The sequence below is a fragment of the Theobroma cacao genome, chromosome 2 (genome assembly GCF_000208745.1).
Source record: "Theobroma cacao cultivar B97-61/B2 chromosome 2, Criollo_cocoa_genome_V2, whole genome shotgun sequence".
NCBI lineage: Eukaryota > Viridiplantae > Streptophyta > Magnoliopsida > Malvales > Malvaceae > Theobroma > Theobroma cacao.
This window is the reverse complement of record NC_030851.1, coordinates 35122657-35145744: the sequence shown is the minus strand read 5'-3', so window position 1 is coordinate 35145744 and position 23088 is coordinate 35122657. Positions and strand designations below refer to the sequence as shown.

The 23088-nt window shown below is 35.1% G+C and overlaps 5 protein-coding genes across 5 annotated transcripts; 1 reads left to right on the top strand and 4 right to left on the bottom strand.

Moving 5' to 3' along the window:
• LOC18609767 (formin-like protein 5) lies at positions 876-1777 on the bottom strand. The gene has a single exon (XM_007045060.2). The coding sequence runs from the start codon at positions 1572-1574 to the stop codon at positions 1125-1127; it is 450 nt and encodes a 149-aa protein (XP_007045122.1). The 5' UTR covers positions 1575-1777; the 3' UTR covers positions 876-1124.
• On the bottom strand, positions 8087-8964 carry LOC18609766 (leucine-rich repeat extensin-like protein 3). The gene has a single exon (XM_018114533.1). It carries the CDS (start codon positions 8715-8717, stop codon positions 8295-8297), a length of 423 nt encoding a protein of 140 aa, XP_017970022.1. The 5' UTR covers positions 8718-8964; the 3' UTR covers positions 8087-8294.
• On the bottom strand, positions 11151-14171 carry LOC18609765 (dnaJ homolog subfamily B member 7). The gene is made up of 5 exons (XM_018114532.1): positions 13758-14171; positions 13514-13601; positions 13342-13412; positions 13178-13234; positions 11151-12438 (listed from the first exon to the last, which is right to left on the bottom strand). The coding sequence occupies exons 1-5, from the start codon at positions 13857-13859 to the stop codon at positions 12238-12240; spliced, it is 519 nt and encodes a 172-aa protein (XP_017970021.1). The 5' UTR covers positions 13860-14171; the 3' UTR covers positions 11151-12237.
• Positions 15647-17415, top strand: LOC18609764. Its single transcript, XM_007045057.2, has one exon. The coding sequence runs from the start codon at positions 16187-16189 to the stop codon at positions 17297-17299; it is 1113 nt and encodes a 370-aa protein (XP_007045119.2). The 5' UTR covers positions 15647-16186; the 3' UTR covers positions 17300-17415.
• LOC108660955 lies at positions 17958-21429 on the bottom strand. Its single transcript, XM_018115950.1, has 2 exons — positions 21110-21429; positions 17958-18565 (listed from the first exon to the last, which is right to left on the bottom strand). The coding sequence occupies exons 1-2, from the start codon at positions 21236-21238 to the stop codon at positions 18209-18211; spliced, it is 486 nt and encodes a 161-aa protein (XP_017971439.1). The 5' UTR covers positions 21239-21429; the 3' UTR covers positions 17958-18208.

The window sequence follows — 23088 nt, the reverse complement described above, 5'->3', positions numbered from 1 at the left end:
ATAAAAAATCAATTTGTCAAGGGCTTTCTCGCCATTGGAAAAGTTTAACGATAGATGCACTCTTCTCGAAAAATAAAAGGATCTAAACTTGAGCCCCACGACAGACAGACTTGTTTTATGGGATCTACAGTAAAGAGACCCTGGATGTATAATTTACATGTACTAGAATCACAAATCTTTTTCCTTCTCGTTTTATCCGAATAGTAATTGGTTGGTGACATCATAAAGGGAGGGTATCTACTTTTTGAATAGTCTAAAACTCGGAAACTTCCGATATGACTTACTTGAAGGAAAATTATTAAAAAAAAAGGGCAATATTGCAGCAATTTGATTTTGAACCCGTCCTTCCCTCCCCCCCCCCCCCCAACCCTTTCCTTTGGGCAAGAATGGCTATCAAATATCAACGACCCTCAACCTAATCAAACCAAATCATCAATGATATTGACAGATACCTATCAATTTGTTTCTTTGTCAGGACATCTTCTCTGAAATAGAGAATGGTTCCTTAGGCAAACAATGTTGGCAAGGATAATATTTCTGTTATTAAAGGACATCATTCTCGTTGGAAGGGGTTGTACCCAGAACCAATATAGACCTCTGCAAATTGCTTATATAAAGAGAAATCTAGTTATAGTGCCAACAGGGAAAAATAAGAGTAAAATTAGGCCAGGATAAAATGGACCTTTTTTTTCTTTTTTTGTTTTTTGTTTTGAGTTCTAGCAAAGAATTCTTTCAGTCAGGAAAGTTCCCCTTGACGTATTGTTTAAAACTCCCAGTACCGTCCATTTTGAACTCATCCAAATTAGGTGATGCAGTCGAATGGTTGGCAGAAATTCTAATCAGAACAATTAACACAAAACAGGGAAATTAGAAGATGAAACAAAAATAAACATACTGGTCATCTCTTCATTAGCAAACAAAAGAGTAATGGCCTGGGGCCACCACCTCTTCGATTCCCCTTGTCTTTCACCACATCACCAATTCTACACCTTTTTTCAGCAACTAAGAACGCATCCCAACCTCTTTTTCTTCTCTCATTAAACACTAAAAAGTCCCTACATTCAAACCCTCATCTCATTGAAAACATGGCTTAAAGACAAATACTTTACACAAAAAATTTTCAGCTAGTACCCTAAACTAGAAACAACTAGGAAAACAAATACAATAAAATTTGTGGTTGCAATCGTGAGCAATGATTTTCCAGGATTACTTGTTGCTGATGACTCATCATCTGTTTTGTGAGGAGGTTTTCTGTAGTAGTAAGGGAAATAAGGCAAGATGGGGTCAGGAGGGGGCTGACCGTATAAAGAATTACCATAAGGTGGTGGAGGGTAGTATGGTAAAGTCCCTGTTGGTGTAGGGTAGGACGTCCCTTGTGGAGGAGGTGGTGAATAACTAGCCGGAGGTGTTTGAGGGACAGTGCCGCCGATTTGGGTGCCACCGCCGGTGCCTGTTGGTGGAGGGTAACATGGATATGGACAAGGGTTGTCTTGCTTGGCTTGAACAAAGAAGCTGAGAATTATGGAGGAGAAGAAGAAGAGGGTAGTGATAGCTTGGTTAAGTGAATTGGCCATGATATAGAAAGGAAAAGAGAGGAAAAACAGAGGATAGAGTTTAGTGAAGAAGAGAAAAGTGGATAGGAGAGAGATATGTATGGAATGACCCTTGTTGAAGGACTTTTCTGAAGGTTTATTGTCAAGTCTCAAAGTTGGAAATAAAGAGCCCAAAGGGAATTAAAGGATTGAAAACCAAGTCCTAGCCACCTACTGTCTCTTATGTAAAGTTGATGAAAGGGGGTCTCATTTTAATTGCTCAAAAATCCATTTAGCTGTTGAAAAGGAAAATAAAAATGAAAAAAAAAAAGAAAGAAAAAGAGTCACATTTGGGACCCCATGCATTTTGAAACTTGGCAATGAAGGCTTTACTATGAGTTATTGTTAGAAAGAGTTGTTGAAAGTTGCACATGGGGAACCCTATTGATTTTTGTTTTCTTATTTGACTTTTTTTGAGGGAGGGAAGTTTCTAGTCTTAGAGCCAGAGAATAGTTCATCATAAGTAAAACAGAGGCCTGGTTTTGACAACAATAACGACAGCATGGCGTTCAGGATTCAATTTGGAAAAGATTTTCCTCTTCTTTTGTTTCAGTTTCCATTTGAAGTATGTCTACTTAATTTTCTGCTTAACCTGAATTCGGGTTGTTTCAGCAAATATCAAGGGAAATGAGGTCAAAGAGTCAGCAGAGAGGTTGGGTTCTTAGAAAGGGTTTGAAGAATTAAATTGATTTTAGAACTGAGAAAAAGCTGAATATTCCAATTCCCGGGAAATCAAAATTTCCAAAGCTATTGAAGTGGAATGTCTTCTTAAAGCAGAGTAGGGTTTTATAAAAATTCTATTTATTTTTTTATTCTTTTAATTTGGGTTTTAAGGCAGCCTCCTTGCATGCATTTCTTGGAATTCGTGTCATCTGTCTGAATATCCGAAAGCATACTGAATTTTTTGAAGAGCTCAAAAAACAGTTTCAGCTTTTGATGGCGATTGTGGCTGGCCTACACATCACCAAGATGCCCAGAAACAGAGAGTTAGCTGATAACATGGGAAATCATGCTCTGTTTTTACGAGTCATATTCCCAAATAATGCTTTCAAGTTTCAAGCTCTAATCAAACCCCCTCACATAACATGTATCCCCATGCATTTCTTCAATCAAGAAATTTTATTGCAAACAATCATCGTCTCTAAATTATTTTAAGACCCATAATATTAGTTTGTGTCAAAAATTTGCAGGACGTGGTCTCCAATAAATATTCTTTCATATAATTTATAATCGAGTCCAAAGTTCATGACTTAGATATAATTTACTCTATAAATCATTTATGCATGGGCAAAAGAAATTGTATAATATATTTCTTTCCCCTTGGAGTAAATTAATGAAGGGTACTACTCGGTTCTATATCCACGACAGCTAGTGATGCGTGAAAATTATCTCATACCTACCCAAGTTGAACTTTTCCCCATAATGAGGCCCTGGCTATTGGTGATTTCGGTAGTTAGAAGAAGGAAGATAATTGCAGGAAAAAATTATACAGATGATGACAATAATAAAAAAATTACAATTAATAATGATTTTCAGCCTTGGGAATCTTACAAATTTTGACTTAATTAATCGCAGCTATCCTGGGGTTTTAATCAATTAATAAAATTTCAGTTTAAGAGATGGGTTTAGTAGACATGGAGTCCAATGAACCTAACGAATCTGCTGCTTTTGAAAATTCAAGATTGTGAAGGGAACAAATCATTGAAAGAGACAAACGGGCAAGGAAAAGGTTGGAAATTTAAGCATCCATCCAACTCGATGACCTATTGTGCTTGACTTTGGAAGTCTGGATTCAGTCCTCTGTTTAACTGAACCCTCACGCAAGAGAGAAATCCCAGTACTACAAAAAGCACAGCTGGAAAGCGTGGAGTTAGAGTGAAATTGACGTCTAAACTCATTGCATTTCTTCTTCTCATTGGCTATAAATTTTGATACTCTTTTTTAGACTTGGAAGTTAAGTTCACGAAATTATTTATTGAAAACCTTTAAATAAAAATAAAAATCGAAAATTCAAACAAATAAATTTTCAAGTCTTGCCATATAGATCAAGTGTACAAAATTGAAAAGTTTTGAATAAGTTTTAATAATTTTTTTAAGATAAGTATTTTCATTAAAAATTTGGAATCAAGTTTCCATTATTCAATAAGTATTGATCAAATTTTGCATATAGTTAATGTTTTAATAATTTTTTTACACAATATTAATTTTTTTTCATTGAACTCTATTGATTGTCAAATTTACTTTTTATTTAAATTGTTTTTAACGGAAAGCTTCCTGAATTCGACTAAAAAACTTAAATAAAATTCTATTTTTTAGACTTAAATATATTTGCACCAATTAATTCTCTGGGTCACAAAAGAACCCAAAACTTGGTGTTGTAATATAAAAGCAAAGGAAGAGACGTGAATTTAAAATCGTTTTTTAGGATTAAAAAAATAAAAATTGCATTGAATCCAAATGGCACCCACATCAAACTTTCACAAAATATGAAGTAGCATTTTTATTTAACATATAACTTACGAAAATTGTGTAAGTTTCTTCATTAGATATCAATTAACACACGTTAATATAACTTGAACACAAAATGTGTAATTAATTGATTTTTATCCTAAATTTCGTTGTGTCGGTGGACTAATTAAGGGACTTGAGCTATTTGATTTCTACTGCTCTTTAAGCACTTGTTTTGACGTGTGCTAGTTGTTGTACCTAACAAAGATTCCACACCCATAATAAAACATTACACATATAGATACTTAAATTTCTTTCCTCCAAATTCTTTATATATATTACAAAAAATTATCACATTCATCATATAAAATTTAAAAACTTCAGAATTACAGAATTATCCCATACTATATTAAATATATTTTTTAAAAAAATAATATATTAATACAATAAATGAAAAAAATATGTGATAATTTTCTAAATCAGTATATGAAGTTTAAAAATATGTATAGAATAGTAACACATAAAATCAAGGAAAATTTAAGCAAACTTTTTTGTACTGGTCAAACTTAAACAACTGGGAACATTTAGATGAAAATATACATATATATTAATGATTTCAACACTAAAGATTCTTAGTTTGATAAATTATTTGACCATTTATTTCCCTTCATTTTTTTTAAATAGATGAAAAATATGTTGAGGATTGACTGTGGAAGACCTTAATTATAAATAATATACTAACTTTTTTAAAACAGTTTTTATTGAATACATAAAGGAGGTTGCATTTGCTCAAAGTTTAAATACTTTTTTAGGTCACATAACATTTTAATATATGTACTTTTTACATATAAATTATTCTATAAAGTGACCTTAAAAAATGAATAAAAAATAATTGAGAAAAGCTAAATGCATGATTGAAAATTTTGCAAGTGCTATATCAAAGATTAGAGTGATAAGGGCCAAATTTATCACTTTATTTAAAGTGGTGGATCAAATTTATTAGTCACACTTTTTAACTTTGAGCTTTTAATTTAGTTTAAAAATAGTCAAAATTTAATAGTAAAAATTAACAAATAATTTTATTTTTAGGTACCAAATTTTTTTGGGTGCATCACAGACCACCCTTTCCCTACTGTAAATAATTTCTACCACATTTTATGTCTCATCTGTATTTGATGATTTTTTTTAAAAAAATCATGTTTAGCATCTTAAAATATTACCCAACCCAACGTCCCACTCCAAGGTGGCCTGCGGCGAGTAATTGGGCAGTGGAATTCTTTAGCCACTTTTTCAATGAATAGGAAAGCTTACCTTTCATAGGGATAATAATGATAGTTGTACGCAAAAGTTAGGCGTGACAACTCCCTTTACTTTCCTAACTAAATACATAGTTTAAGTCTCAAGCTCTTTTATTTCATTTTGAATTTCCAAAAGCATTAATCAATTCAATCTGATGTAATGGAAATGTCACTTGATTCTATCAAATACAAGAGGGTATTTATCCCAAACTTGGCCATATCTGTCACCAAAACAAATATTATTGACCCAAATAGCACCTTGGTTTCTTACCATATCCCTTTCAATGCTTACACAGCAGCTGATTATTTCATATGTTTTATGACCTAGTTGACATTGACAAAGAAATCTATGCCGGCCACTATAAACAATTGCATACTTTGATTCAACAAGGTTGCCACATGCATGGTTTGATTGGTTGATTAAACAAATAAAGCTTTCTTACTGTCTTCCTACATTTTAACTATAAAGAACAGAAAAGGAAAAAGAAAAAATTAACAAAACAAAAGATAAGATAAGATGATGCTATGATGTCAGTCTATTATTAGAAGCTTTTTTTTTATAAGAGTTAATTACATTCACAAGTCGAAACTACATTGCCATCAAATAATTTTCAACATATTGAATATTTATTACATTCAATACAAAAAAAATTAATAAAATAAATAAATGATAAACCGATATAAAATTGGATCAAACTCACACATGATGGAATTCGAAATTGACAAACAAAAATTGCAATTTATTAGTGAATTTTTTTTATTTTGAGACTTTTGCAAAATATGTACATAATTAAGATAGGTGTGAACTATTTTTTTTTTTGAATGCTTGCATTCCTTCACAACGTCGGCATTGTGCGAACCTCAACTTGTCGATAGAGAGACGAGGAGGCCCGAGACGGGTCATGAGCGTTGTGTGTGGATTCATTAGCTTTATAAATTACAAGATTAACTATTAAATACATAGCTTTTTTATTTTTTTTTTCCATATTGTAGAAGTTGAATTTTATCAATCTATGAATATCTACTTACAACTTTAATTTTTATGCATTGAAATGTTTTAATTAAAAATTTCATAAATTTAACTTAAAGAACTTCATATAACGTTTTTCACTGTGAAAAATTTCATTAAAGTTTTTCATTATTGAAATTAGGAAGTAGGTATAATTTTTTTCGAATTATTGCTATCATTAATGGTATGCCACATTTTCTGAAAGGGTTACAATGAAACTGGAACCCTACCTTCTTAGATATTAAAATGTGTGAGATTTCCCCCTTAAAAGGGTCATGTAACTGTCCATACCCATAGTTAAACATGTTTTATTTTATTTTTCTTTTTTAAATTATCATCTTAAGAATCTTTAGTTTGGTTTGGTACCAAATTTCACTCCTTACTATTCTTTGAATTTAAGCAATCAAGTTGATGATTACATTCTTATCAAAATAACTTTGCCTCCAGAAATGAAGATTGACTTTTATATTATATATGTGAAAGTTCATTGGCCCTAACAGTTAAATGCTGCTCCAATTAAAAAATTGTACGTTAACATGCCACGTAGAGTGGCGTCCAATCTGGATAATTGAAAAGTCTGCCTGATTTCTAACTCCTCCTGTCCTCATCGGGCAGCCCCCTTGGCCTTACCATGAGCATGGTGATGTGTCCAGGAACCAAACGTTATGGTACTGATGTGGGACCCAGCATTTGGTGAAACCGAAGTTGATCTCATCCACTCACAACGACTCTAACTCTGACACATTATGATCGCACATCAAATCAAGATCAGAAGGTTAGAATCTTCTCTTTTGTTTCACATCCACTTGGCTTTACATTTTGCAACATGTGTCTTGGTCCTGGTAAGCAATCATTTTTAACTTTTACGAAACCCTAAAGAACATGTTATATTTTTGGAGAAAGGCATACTAGTTTTTTGTTTTTTAAGGACATTTTCTCTAGCTTTTTACAGATACTGTTGAAAAGTTGTTACTTTGGTTATTGTTTTATGCATAAAATCAAGTAAACACATCAATTACTTTCTATTACATAGACTGAATAAATTAAATATCTTAAAATGCTCTTTTCATCATAAAAAGATATGCCTATTGGTAATTGATAAATCCCTCCTCTAATTGTGTCTCATTTTTATCCAATTTTCTCAAAATATGATTGGGGTCATCGATTTTGTCTGGTTGTCACAAGTGCGCTCACTTATTTCTCATTCACAAGTTATTCCATTAAATTGACTTTGCCTTCCCAACGTCAACCAAGTTTCAACTGATATACTCTCTATTTTATTTTATTCCAATCGAAAATTTCATTATCATTAAGAATAACACAGACCTCTAATAAAAGAAACTACAACTATTATCCTCTTAAGAAGAATTATAGCCACAAAAGTTAGGTAACAAGAGTGCCTATTGATGGGGTGAGTTGCAACATGAAAGGTCAAGCAGGAGTAGGAATCCACGAAACATGTTACATGAGTAAGCCACGTGTTTAATTAAAGTCGAACATGAGAGCGTCACCAATTAATGAATAACGGCGGTGGAGACGCTAGCTGTGGCGTTGCTTCTGCTCTGCTTGGACCCTTCATCCACGATTCCCACATAAAGTAACTCGTCGTTTTCAATGTTAAAGCTCTGCTCATTCTGGAATCAGGGATCCATTACCAGAACTACAACAGACCTTATTCTTTCGAGCTTAATTTGATCCATTTTGTTTCAAGAAGAAAATGATATAACAATCGAAAATCATAAGGGAAAATCATTAAAATTGCTATTATTGATGAACAATATGGAGATACAGCAAGTACAAAAACTAGTAGGTCCTAACAAGTTTTTCTTTGGACAAAAACAAATTTTCTTGTCCTAAAATTAAAAGAAGAAAAAGTAACTTTGTACTTACTATATCCAATTATCGCACAAGATCCTAGGACCCTCCATTTCCAAATCCGTATCCCATTCAAAAAGCAACAAGGATCAAGAATCCACAAACCAAACCCAATAACCCCACTTCCAAATTCCGGCTTGCACCACCAAAATCTTGGTCAACAGGGTATAGGCTCCCTGGTGGACCAGTTATGTATATAAAGGATGGCGGACTAGGTGGCGGTGGACAGTACTTGGTTGGCGGCTTTTTTGGTGTAGGTGGCGGCAGCTCCGGTGGTGGTGGACATGGCGGCGGAGGCGATGGCGGAGGAGGCGACGGTGGTGGAGGACTTGGTATACATGATGGGTTACACTTGACGCCTGGATCTCCTGGCGCAATGCTCTCGTCAAGCTTCCTTGATTCCAAGCTGCTGATGGGATATGCAACAGTGGCGACTACAAAGAATATGGTTAGTGCTGTAATTTGAGGATTGAAACGGTTCGTTTTTATCGACATGGCCGTGAATCCGATTGCTGGAAGTCTTTTGTCCGCTGAGATGAGGAATACTGATTTCGTAGACAGAGGAGAGGAGAGATTTTGGGAGGAAATCTGTGAGAGATGGAAGAGAGGAGTTTGTACCTTGGTAAGGAGCGGTGTTTTTACGTTATTCGGTGCATGAAGACTTAGAAAGGCTGAAAAGTGAAATGGTTTTTGGTGAAATTGGGACACTAAGCTAGAAATTAGAGGGCAAAATGGAGTGAATGAGAAGTCTTCTTATGGGCTCTTCTACGGTTTTTTTTTTCTACTAGGAAAGTCTGGCTGCCTTGTGCAACAAGGAAATCCCATCGCATGTGGGAATGATGGGATGGTCCAAAACTTCGGGGCCCCACCATACACACTTTTCCAACTATTTTTAATTTGTTAGAAATGGGTTTCTTCCAAGTTCTAAATTCTGATAACTCTTATGCATTTCATAAATTTATTGTTCTTTTTCCAAGGACATAAATGATTGATTTGAGTTGATGAAAAGGATTTTTGCTCACAAGAGAATTTCACTTGCATAAGTTTGTTCTCTCAATTCTAGGCGCTTGAATCTAAAAAGTAGAGTTATCAGGGTGATTGAGAACTTGAAATCAATATTAACATTTCTTATATTTTGCATACTTCTCAGTTTTTCTTTTCTTCTTTAAAATTCAGTGTAAATTCTGTTTTTCACCATGTATAGCACAAAGATGATGGAACGGTATACCCAAAAGATGTAAAGAGAGAATTGTGTGTACCGCCTAAACAGTTGGAGACAATTAAACTTTGCAGATCAGACCCTCAACATTTATTATTCAAGATCAATAAGTCTATTTCGGAATGCTCCACCATGTTTGTGCACATGATTGGTGCATAATTAGAAAGAACTATCTAATAATTGAAGTTTGATAAATATATATATATATTTTTGTCACTATCTGATCAATAAATATTTAGAGATAGTGTACATATATATATATATATATATTCATGTTCAAGTCCAAGCTAGCGTGCAAAATAATATTAATAAATTTGCATGAAAGTCATGGCAAGGGTGATTTGAGGTTGAGGGTTTCTTTGAAGAAAAGAAATGCTAATTGAGGAAGAAATGTTTCATTTTCTCCTAAGGGAAAACGGAAAATGGAGTTGAAGCTGGCGTTGAAAGAGGTCAAGAGCCCTCTGATTTGGAGATTGGATTACATATGAATTTTGTGGGATTTGAGTTTTATGTATGATTTGATCTTTAATTATATCAAATACAGAAAATCAAGTGTTTGATTCTTTGCCAAGAGGAATATATGCATGGATGTCACAATCAATGGACAACGGGTATGGTGGGTGAGAGATGGCTATGGATGGAATATAATCGTAATAAAATTGCAATAGCTTTGCCCCACAAACGTATTGTACTTATATTATTTGCTTTATAAGTTGTAAATATACTACTCGTTTAAGAGAAATTGGCTATAAAATATATATAAAAACAAAAACAAACAGTTGTCACTATCCCCAGAAAACAAGTCAATTTATCAGGAAAAAAATGCAGGTGATCATGGGGACGGTGGCCGCTCACAGCACAGACCAGCCATTTTCGGAACCCCAAGTCAAGCTGGGAGGCGAAGTCACTTCCTGGTCATCAACTCATGCTCCATTGCCTTTTATCATGTTATCTTAACAGGATTCCTGTTTTCCTCTTTACCACTTTCTTCCAGCTACTTCTTTGTGACAAATCAAACTCCATTTCTTCTTCTAAATTTTACAATTTATCTTTCCCACTTTATAATTTTATTTGAAGGGTTTTCTATTTTTATTTTTGTTTTTGTTGTTTTCCTACGGAAAAATAAAAGACGTACGTTTGGGACATTTTTAGTGTAGTAATGGCCTAATGGGACAATTTACCGATCAAACAAACAAAAACAGAGGCCAAACGGGACAAAAGGATAGGTGATTTGACATATATACTGCAACAACTAACCAGCAGTTAATAGAAACAAACTCAATTGTTACTATACAAGTTTTTTGGCGTTCAGATAGGTACAGCTTTTAAAAAGATTTATCAGTTGGTAAATGGAGATGGAAATTTTTGTGGATGATTGTAATTTTCTACATGAACGTCATAATTAATTGGCAGCCTAACCAACGTAGAATTTGTAGATTAATCTAGTGAGAAGACTTAACCTTGAAGAAAGGGAAGCAAAAGGAGGGGCCAAAAGTTGGAAAAAACAATGGAAGATGAGTGAATGAGAAGAGATTGGTAGAGAGAAAGGCCACCTTCCCATTTTCTTAAAGCATCTTCCATCCTTTTTCAAGGCACATCTTTTGGTCAACTTCCCTAATCACATAAATTAATTTTAACTCCAAAGCTTTGCTTTTGGTTTGGAACCTTCCTATGTACATAATATAGCATTTAAAATCCTCTGCTCCTCATGGTTTCAATGATTCAGTAGTGTTAATTAAGTGCCTTCAAAACTGCCATCACTAATCTGAGAAAAAGATTTGGATTCTATCGTCTACAAATCAGACAAAATTGCAGTGATAAGCCCAATTTGATTAGATAAATGGGCTGCTTGCATTCAGGCGAGTTTGCAGATGTGGTCAGTGATGTTTACCTCTTCAGTGGGCTTGCGGGGTCCTACTCTAGTTTTCCCTTTTTCATGATAGAACTCCTTTCCTTCGTTTTCTTATGAAAGAACATATACAGCTATATTATTGGTTTAAATGATCAAAGTGGAGCAGATTCCCCATTTTAGTGGACATGTGTTTCCCACTTCCGAGAATGAAACAAAAACCTTAGTAATGCTCTCCACCACATATTTCATTCTCAATTTTTTCATTCCTCCGAAAGATTGATCATTGAGTGGCCCCCTCTTCTAATGCCCTGTGCTTAAGAAAACAGAAGAAGCAGGATGCCTCAATAATACAATAGGATGTTTTGGCAATCAAACAATTAGATAGTAACTATTTGCACATAGCACCAAGACCTTGTTGCCGCCTTTGCTCAGCTAGCTATTTCTAGATTTCCTGCTTATATCAGCATTCCAAATGTTATCAATGATTGTCAAATTATTCCTAGGCTTATATAACTGCCTTAATCAGTCGAGAGAAGCATATTTTTCACTACAATAACACAGTCAGAAACTAGCAATCCTGATCAAACAGATACAAGAAGTCAATTTTGGAGAAAACGGTCCATTCACGATAGCTCAACTACATTATACATACAGTGAACACCAAGGAAGTGTGTGTACATTACCATCCGGGAGTGTAGATATTCCGGAAGCACTCTGACCAGCCGCTCACAAAGCACCATGCCATGACAAAAGTTAAAGTCCAAACCCCAACTACAAAATCCAACAAGTGTAACCATACCCAATCATTCTAGGCTTGTTCCCAAAGATTTGAGAAGCTCATGGGATTCAGGTATCGTCTGCTTTGAGATGAGGATCAATGAAGTACTAGAATGAGTATCATTCCCTTGTCCAAATGATTTCTGTCGTTAATTAAAGCAGAAACTTCAATAACTTCTGGTTTCATACATCTTGAGCCCTGATACACCTACATGTGAATGTCTATCACCCATCCGAGTTGAATCCCATTTTGTCCTCTTCGGGCTCCCAGAATTTTGAACTGATCCACAAAACCATGAAGGTGACTGAAATTCTTGTGCCATTTCCCAGAACATCTTTTGTAGCTCCTCAAGGCTGCAGTCTTCATCCTGATCAGCACAAGTAATAGTAGAAACGAATGTTAACAATTTCAACACAAAAAATACATTTATATATGGACAATCCCCTCCATGCATTAATAGCCAGTTTAGCAAACCAAGAAATCTTATTAAAAAGTACTTGGGACTCAATTAAAAGCTCCACACTCGATAGAGCTACCAATTTTCCTTTCAGATATTAAGGAGCTATCTTTGGAAGGCGCACTCTTTTAGCACCACCAGCTGCCCTCATGGTTACACTTACATGTTGAAACAGGCGCATTCTAGGCGCTTGATACATCATATCAAGCCTAAAAGATGAGTTATCATTCATATAAGAGGCCAACAAGAATTTGATGATGAGGGGGACAATCATCATACAACTGATCATCATTTTAATGACTCTCTATCATGCAAAAGTGTAGTTGAAATTTTAAATCTACAGAAGATTCATATTTATCTATCCTAATCTTTAATGCTTTTTCATCTTTTCGATCAAATTAATACAGATAAAGTTTTTGTAAAGTTCTACAGCTAAATTTTCTGCTCTTTCCCTCACCACCACTGAGAGAACAAATTTTAATTTTGTAGGCAATGAGAAAATGCACTATAACAACATGATAGCAACATTTTCTTTTGTCTTTTCGAATGAAATAGAGTATCTAGCTTTAATTTTAAATGTTGCTCAGAAGAGTACTATTATGCCAATATTTTATTCAACTCAAGCTGAAAGTTAGGACAAATTCATTACCTCTTTCCTCGTCTGCGCCATTAGAGAGATCATTTCCGCTGCAAAATCAGAAAAGCCCTGCACACAAAACATTGTTCATTCAATTGTTAGCAAAATATTGAAAGGCAAAAGCCTTTAATCAAGAAATACCAAATTTTTTTTGAAAAAAGAAAAAAAAAAGCCACCTCGTCCTCTTCATCTTCAGGATCATATAACCCAGCATCGTACAGAGTTCTCTTCCTCTGGTCTGATAAAACTGCCAGAAGAAAGAAAAAAAACATTTGAAGTTATAACAAACTGCAATTAACCTAGCTAAAACTGCGTGATAAAATTAAAGTTCTCGGTCAACTTAGTTACCTGAATAGGCTTCTTGAATCTGCTGGAATTTACGCTTAGCTTCACCCAATAGAGAAGGTGTTCTTGTCCACCTATCTGGATGCCATTGCTGCACCACCATATACACAACAAAAATTAAAAAACATAACTTAGTACTCTTCAAACTGCTTCTAACATTAAAAGTTGCTGTCAATTCAACACCAAAAGCCAAAAATTGCCCCAAAACCAAAACCTATATTAGGTTCCTGGCAGAAAAAGAAGTTACCATTGCAAGCTTTCGATAAGCACGCTTGATATCTAGGGTAGAAGCATCCAGCTTGACCCCTAGAACGTTATAATAAGATGGTAAGCCATGTTCAGCCTCCATCGTCGACCCAGTTTTTATTTCCAAACAGACATAAAAAAGACCCGATATCTGAGAAGCAGTTGTGAAAACCCAAGCTCTGTCAATGTCGCAATATTGTTGTTGCTGTTAAGCAAGCACATAGGGGGGTTGAAAAACAAAGGGCAGAGGCAGGGGTTTATATAAAGAAATGGAACGTAGATTAGAAGAAGAAGAAGAAAATATCTGAGTTAAAGGGTGTTGTTTCATTGATTAGGATGAGTGTTTGATGCATGATGGGCGTCGGGAACGTTCGCGAACAATCTAAGCTCTTTCTCTACGCTAACAAAGGAGTGGAACGTGTATATGCGAAGAAAGGAGATATTTTTTGCTCAGGATGACGTGGCATGAAGGCGGTGGTGATACGGCAGTTAGAGATCTTTCAGGGAAGATTTGTGATGTGACACGTGGAAAGCCTTTTTGCCGGCCCTTCTCTTCTTTTGCTAGCCAAAGCTGACTTAAAACTCCAACTCGCCTAACAAGCCGAACCCATTTAACTCGAACCCAAATGAATCTAAACCCAAATCAACCCGAACCCAAATAATTCAAAATTTATAATAATGTCTTAACATTATCATCCTTCCTATCAAACGTCCAAGAGGTAAAAGGCTGGTTTTATGCGATATTGTCTTCTTTAGTTTGTTGTAAACCTATTCGTGATTCGTGATTGAATTTTCATGTTGACTGTTTCCAATCCTCCACCCCGCTATCAATTCTGTTGATAAGCTGCATGGGTTTGAGTATTTTGTGTCATTGATTCTGGGGATTAATGTTATGCATGATGATTCAGTCGGATCAGGTCTTGTGATTTTGAGATGATCCTCTTGGATGGATGGCTTTTCCTTTTTGGGGAAGCAACAGATGGAAAGATGGTGAATGAATAGAAAGAAGACAGGGTCAAGGCTCTGAACGCATATGTTAGGCAAGCATAGTGCTTCGTGAATTTAACTTGTGCTTTTAGTGTTTTGTCTTTGAGTGCTTTCTTTGTTGAATTCCTTTGGGCTAGAATTATATGGTAGAAAGTGACTGTCTTCAGACCACACAAGTCACGGGCCTGGTTTGTATACCGTTTCTATTCATATGAATTTTCCACCTGCTTAGTATTTCTTTCTCATAATTTATAGTATATTAATAAATTCATTGCCTAATTTTCGTAATGGTGTTCCTGTCACATGCCAAACTTTAGTTCAACCTCGTGCTATTGAGCTATCTGGACTGCCTAAGCAGTCTGTGCTGCTGGCTTGCTCACTGTCTGGACTGACTAAGTTGCTGGCCTGAGCTGTCTGCTGGTTGCCAAGGCTGCCTGAGCTGTCTACTGGCTTGCCAAGACTGTATGAGATGTTTGTTTGTGTACCAAGATGTGCAACTGGTCCGGCAACCCGGCACCTGACAGCTTTCGAAGTTGATTCGGCAACTCGTATAACTTGAACCCCCATGTCGTGACACTCCTTCTAACACAAAAGAAGAGATATTCAGCCAACTTGAGAAATGTGCTTGAACCATCTTTGGAGTTTTAAAAGCTAGTTTTCCTATGTTGAAGAGGATGGTACCATATCAATTTTCATTTCAAAGGAACATTGTTATTGCTTCTGTAGTTATGTATAACTACATCCGAAAATTAGTCATCATGGATTCTTTTTTTGTCACAAATGATTATGAAAGATGAGATTTATTGAATGAACATGAATTCTCCTTCTTGATGTAATTCAAAATTATATATACACAGAATCATATTTTACACTTCTGATGAGAAAAGAATAGAAACTCATGTCATGAGAAATTGAGGACTGAAATTATAGCAATGACAACTCATAGAAAGAACCTCGACTCTGTTGGAGTTTACTGAGAAAACTAATACAATGGTGCAACATTGACTGTTTCCTTTTCTTGTTGAATTAAATGGAATACGAGTACAACTGAAATAATTCTTCACTAAACCACAACTATAGTTAAAGCCAAGGCTTCATAGTGTTCCTTTGAAAAGAAATTCATTGGGAAATTAATCGGAATTAAAGAAAATCAAGTTGTATTTCTAAAATCTATTTGCTTTAGCCTTTACCCAGAAATTCGTCGTGAAAAGTGAAAAAGCCTGAAACATCTTTTGTTGAAATCAATAGTAACATTAAAAAACAGAAAACCCTTTTGACAAGAAAATCCGAATTATGAGACCCTTTTGACAAGAAATCAATAAAACAATAAAAAAAAGCCCACTAAAAAAGGTTAAATTGATCGATTCACTTAGAAATTCAAATTCCTTTATCTAACTAAAAACACTCTCTCCCCTGTTAGCTCCACTCAAAAATCCACCCATCATGGCTCCAATCAAACCCAGCTTTGTTTTTCTAATCATCATCCTTTTAATAGCCCCAGCCCTAGCCACAAAGCCCCACGTCATCAATTTCCGATGGCGCAACCTCTACCCAGAAGGCATGGCCTGGGACCCATCAGCCCAGCACTTCATCGTGGGCTCCCTAAGCCACCGCTCCATCCATTCCGTTTCCGATGCAGGCGTTATTGAAACCGTAATCTCCGATCCAACCCTCCCAGAAAACGTCACTGTCTTAGGCCTCACCGTAGATTCCACCAAAAAACGCCTCCTCGCTTGCCTCCACTCCGCTCCTCCTCTCCCTCCTTTTAACGCCCTCGTCGCCTACGACCTCCGCACCCGCCAACGTCTCTTCCTCTCCCTCCTCCCCTCCGACCCCGATTCCAACATCGCCTCCATCGGTCGCGGGAGGGACGTCGCCAACGACGTCGCTGTGGACTTCAAAGGCAACGCTTACGTCACCAATTCGGTCGGAAACTTCATCTGGAAAGTCAACGAAAGCGGAGAGGCGTCGATTTTTTCAAGATCTCCGGTTTTTAGCCGTTACGCATCTGTCATGGATCAAAACGAACCGTTTAACGATTGCGGGCTGAATGGAATCGCTTACGTCAGCAAGGGTTATTTATTGGTGGTGCAATCCAATACGGGCAAGATGTTTAAGGTTGATGCTGACGATGGGACGGCGAGGGTAGTCCTGCTGAACGAGGATTTGGTAATGCCAGATGGGATAGCGATAAGGAGGGACGGCGTCGTATTAGTTGTTTCTACGCAAAAGTTGTGGTTTCTGAAGAGTGCTGATAGTTGGGCAGAAGGCGTGGTGTATGACAAAACTGCCCTTGATGCGGAAGGCTCTGCTACCTCGGTGGTGATGGGAGAGGAGGATAGGGTGTACGTGTTATATGGGCATGTGATGGAGGGCATAATGGGGAACGGGGAAGGCAGGGAAAGGTTTGAAATAGTGGAGGTGAGGTCCGAGAAGGAGAGCGGCGAGGAACATGTTTGGGTTTTTGTTTTGGTAGGGTTGGGTTTGGCTTATTTCTTGTTCTGGAGGTTTCAAATGAGGCAGCTTGTCAAAAACATGGACAAAAAGATCAATTGATTTGCTTGCCCTTTGTCTCATTTTTTGTAATTTATATGTAAGACGATTTCCACATGCTACTCTCTTTGCACTAATTCCTTTCATGATCTCAATGCATTCTCCTACATTTTTATTTTAAGTGGGAATAGATAAGAAATGTAACACTCTATATAGCTTTACCACGTTTGCCGTTAAAGAAAACATACTAACCCAATAGCTCACACTCACACCCAAGAACTAACAAACTCGATGAACCCTATTCCACTTACCCAATTCCGCAATTCTTGCAATCAATTAGACATTTCAATTTGTCTAGTGTCAGTAATAGTACTTAGTTGACCGTAATTAAAAGTGTGAGGTTTAGATGTGTCATGTAATAGAAATAAGCTAATTACAAGAGGAATTAGTACCCGAAAGGTATGCATGTCTTGACACTTGATTCGAATGCAATTTGTTTTTATTTAGTTGATATATTTGTACTAATAATGAAGTCGCCATTGGTTTTATTAGTTAAGTACCACCGACTCCGTTAGGTGAGTTGACAAAAAAGAAATCATATATATACAAATACCATTCTAAAGTTTTTATGTTCGTAGAGTTAATGCACAATTGCAGCTACACGTATGATTTGGGTTCAAATAGGACTGAAATCCGAGCTTTAAGATTACTCTGGCACTAATTTTTCATCAGAAACGAAATTCTGGCGTAGTACTGCCGGACTTTTGACAGATACATACATTTATTTTCCAGGAAATTGTAGTCTTTTCTTTTTTTGACACAGAAAATTCAAGTCTTTATTTAATCAGGCTTTCGCGGAAACCAGGGCTACTCTTCATGATGACCCATACTTTCACTGTATTAACTGACATTTTGACATTCAGAGCAACTGAAGGTAAATTGACACCATGATCGAACCTGTTACTGAGAATATCACAAAGCATTATTTGAAGGAGGGATGTTGCTGAGGGTTACTTCCACCAACAGTTGAACTGCGCTTTCTGGAGGTGGCAGTGGCAAAGTTGGAGACTTCTTATCCTTTGGTGACGGTTTTGTTGGAGACTTCATCTCATTCTCAGTTTTTGGCTTAGATAGCCCAGCCTTCTCCCTAAGCTCCTCAAGCTTCTCCATTATCTTTTTCCTCATCTCGAGTCTACTAACACGAGCTATGGCAGGTTTTGGAAGAAGGGCAAGACCAAGAACTTCAGCAGTTAGACATTGCATCATATCTCTACGTGAAACAGCAAAGCATTTTGTTGTCAATGATTTATGTCTTTTCTCGCACTTCACCTGCAAAAGAGACAAAGGAATGTGTTCAGAGGTATGCCAAAGTAGTGTCTAGAAGTAGGTCCTTTCTTTTTCCTCTTATGCTAAATGCAACGCTCTAAGTCATCTTTTAGTGATTGTATCCAAATAAGGTAGAAGACAATGATTTCACAAGATTCATTCTTGTTCTCCAAAATCCAAACAGAATTCTCAAGTCAGCAATCTGCACCAACTTTAATAGTTCTAAAACATGCCTTCATCTGCTGAAACTTATCAATAAACTCAGTTCTTTTGTCCAAATAAAGCAATGTAAGGTTTTGTATCTGTATTCTCTTCTGCAGTTCTCAATAGTTATAAAAACCTAACAAATTTTCAAATTAAATATTTTTCATCATATATTTATAATTGGCTAATTCAGGGATACTACCATCAATTATCGAAATGACCAACAGGCCATATTATGTTTATGCATTGTGAGACAAACACCTGGAATCAAAACCAAAAAGTCTATGTACTGCACTCTGTAAACTGAATGAATTCTAAAGTTTTTTATTTATGTATATGAGATCCCTTTGTCCTCTCTCTTCTCAAAAAAGAGAGTTTATATGTTCCTGAAAAGAAAAATTATAGAAGAAAAGAAGCAAGAGTGCAATTAACAGCCAGATTTTGCAGCAAAAATCTTAACATGGGAAAATACACATTCCTTATGACCCACCAGTTATCAAGATGACCATTTGATTTAGAGAAAGCATATTGATATCTCTCCCTTGTCATGTTCACAGGCATAAACCCAACCAATTTCTTCAGCAGAAAAATTAAAAGAAATGTACAAAAAAAGGAATAATAAAGAATAAGGAGATCAAACGAACTGGAAGTCAGTGAATACAGATTCAAACAAGAAATCAGAACACTGAAAATGCCAATCTATACAGGAGTTTCTCACATCTTATAGGTTGACCTTCAATGTGATATATGCGGGTCAGACCATCTTTTGTGCATCAAAAACTTAAACAAAGCAGCTATCAACTTTAAAATGTAATTGACACATATTAATTACTGATAATCATTCTATTTGAAGAAATTTGGCTAATTTCATTAATCCACAATATGGTATGCCATATAATGCATCTTTAACGCTAGCCATCTTGGTTACTAGAGACAACAATCTTTAAGCTACATATAACATACAATGTGCCATGACAGTAGGATTTGTAGCTTAACTAACAATATCAAGATTCCAGGAAATTATGGAAATGAGCGAGTAAAGAATAACTAATATTTAAAAAACACTAAAATGATTTTCTCACAAATGCAGATATAGTTTCAGATATATGGGCAAATGTACAAAGAATAATAACTATAATAATCCATCAAGATATTATTCTACCACCCAATAAGATGTTCAAAACCACTTATAATTGCCATAAACTTAAGTGCTTCTTAATAATAATGGAATCTATCCTTATATAAATTAGTCCACTTAACTAGCAAAGAGAAAAGTAAGGCACCCTTGCACACATAGGGGAATTGGGGGCAAAAAGCGAAGACAACACCTGATGGTTTTTTATTAAGTCCCTCACAACTTTTAACCCCATTTTCAGACAACCATAAGAAAATTAGCACGCACAATGAGAAGTACACGACTTGAGAATCACTTAGCCACAAGTGAAACAAATGATCCAAATGATAATGAATAAAATTTTATGTCTTTGTCAAGCAGATCAAAGTCGTAGAGAGGTAGATCTCAAGTTTAGAACAGCAAAGCAGATGATTGCACATCTAGGTATAATTAGCTATTGCTTTTGCTATTTGTTTTTTACTGCTGTAAGGAGAAAGCAAAAGAAAAAAATATGGATGCAAAAGCAAATTATATTTTTTAAAAATTAAATCAAATTAGTAATTAGCTTTTGAAGAACAAAATGCATGAATTTTGCTTCAATATAGAATAATTATGCTAGAATTGGTGTTGCATTTTGGTCATTTGATTATTTTTAATCAATTATGATATCTCTTTCCACCATTTTTTTTTTGTTTCTGGTAAAATTTGAAAAAGATAAAGCAAATAGTAAAAGCTATAAGCAAACGGAGCCCTAGTTAAGATATGTTAGTTAAGATAAAGCAGTAAAATCACAAACTAAAACTACCAAATCAAAAGAAACGCAAAGGAATTGATGGGTATCCAATGCACCAAATAACCCATAAAAAAGAAAAAAATGGCTATACTACTGATTCACAAACTTGGGTTCATAACAAAATTGAAAAACAGACAAATGCAACTATGCATATGTGAATTCTAGCCCAAACAAATCAATGATCACATCACATCTTTGTCCTTCTTATAACTTGATTAAATAATAAGTTTAAAAAAGGGAAAATAAGTGTGTGTGAGAGTTGTTAGTAGGGGAGGTGCATAGACCATCTGCCTAGAAGCTGGACATTGATTCAGAAAGATCTTCAGTTTAAACTAAAGCTTTTCAAAATTTTTTTTAATTTAACTCTGTTCCTCTACATTTAGCTAGACGCTGAAAAGTAGAGGAATTCCAAAGCAAACTTTTTTTAGCAACATACCTGAAGAGGAACAAAAGCTGTCTTTATCTTGGTAGCAACCATGACTGATCTTTTGCTGGGTAAAAAGTCTTCTTTCTCCACAGCCGGAGTAACCAGACTTCCCACAGTGTTCCAGTTAGAGAACGCCATCTGTCTCCCGTAATGTCTCTTTCGGCGGATGAGCACCGTCACTTCAGATTCGATTTAGAGTTCACTGTTGACTGTTGAGAGTTGAGCATTTAAGTCAAAGTGAACTGAGTCGGTGAGAGTTGAAGTTGTAGCATTTTCTTTGGTGGAGGGCCACGATGGGCTGGGGCAGGTTGGGCGGTGGACATAAGCTTGACTGAGTGGCAAGCCCAATTTACTTAAAGTTAAAATGGGCGGTGGCATTTGTTTGTTTGAGGATCCTCTGTTTTAATTGAAAATCTCTTCTTCCTCACCTCTTTTCTTTTTTAGGTAACATTTCGTGTCCTTTTCAAGGTATGATAATGCAATCACCATATATTATATGACATAGAATTCAAATATCATTTTGTATTAAATACCAAACCTAGGCACTAGCTCATCTAACCCATTTAAGTTTTATTTTATTCTTTAAATATTTAAAAATATTTTCATATTAATGTTTTAATTTTTTATATATATTCTAGGGTTAAAATTAAATAAAAATAATTGTTTATTAATATTATACTATCACTGGCTGGCCTGAGAAAGTCTTGTCCAATTGTGAACAAGTTTAAAAAAATAACGATGTTTTAAAATTTACTAAATTACTAATTTTAATATTCTCATAACATAAGAATTTGTGAAATAATATTAATATTTTATATCTAAATAAGTTATAATTAATAAAATTAATAAATAAATATAAAAACTATATTTATCTTTAATAAACTAACTTTCAACTTTTAAATTTGATGAAAAACCTTTGAATGAGAATGAATTTAATTTATCAAAATAATAATGAATTTGCTGTCAAAATAGAGATTATATACCTAACTAAAGAAAAAAGTGCGGATAAAAATATATAGTATTGTAAAGAATTTTTGAAAGAGTAAAAATTATTTTTATTTTGGAAAGAAAGCAAGTTTTTTTTTTTATTCACATGTTAAAACTTAAAAAATTACCTATAATTGATTTACAAATTACTATACTTCGATGAAAGAAAAAGTTTCTCATCTTTTTGAATGAAAATCAGATCACCTCTCATAATAATAATCTAATCATTTTTTATGGTTTAAGATCATTATTTTTGTAAAATCACTAAATTTTTATGTGACACAACGATCTAATCAATGAGTGCAATTCAACATAAATTTTGAGATGATTTTCTGGGACTAAACACCACCACCATATTGTTTCTTTCAAGACATAAGGATTTGAGATATATATTCACCTTTTCTCTTAGTTTTTAAATCCAAACCTTTAATCACGAATGTCCAAATATATAGTCATTGGGAGGAATAAAGGAGAAGCCAACAACATTAGGTTGAGAAAGGAGGAGAAAAGAGGTGAGAGTGTTGAAAGATTGATCCTGATCTGGTTGAAAATACTTGTTGCAAATAAGTAAGGCAGGAACTAATAGAAATTTGAGAACAAAGAAGAAGACTTATGATGATAAAACGAGGATGTTTCAACTTTACTAATTTCTGTTTAATGATGTACAGGTTTTTGTGTCGTTTCAAGTTTTTTCATTTGTTGTTACGAAACACTTTGGTGTTGTATCATTTTAGAGTCTTTGTAAAGCTAAACACAACAACTTGTGTCTTTTAGCTATGTCTTTAATCTACTTTTTCTGTATGTAAGAATGTACATCGTTTTGTTTATCTTGTTAAGCTAGAAAGCCACGTATCTATGTCTTCTAAATTAGCTGTTGCTGGGCATGAAAACTTATGCCTTGTTCTTAATGCATCAAGTGCTCAACTAACTATTTTATTATCTTTTCACCTAGATTTTGTTTTCCAAGACTGTATTTGAAGCTTTGTTAGTTTTACACTTTT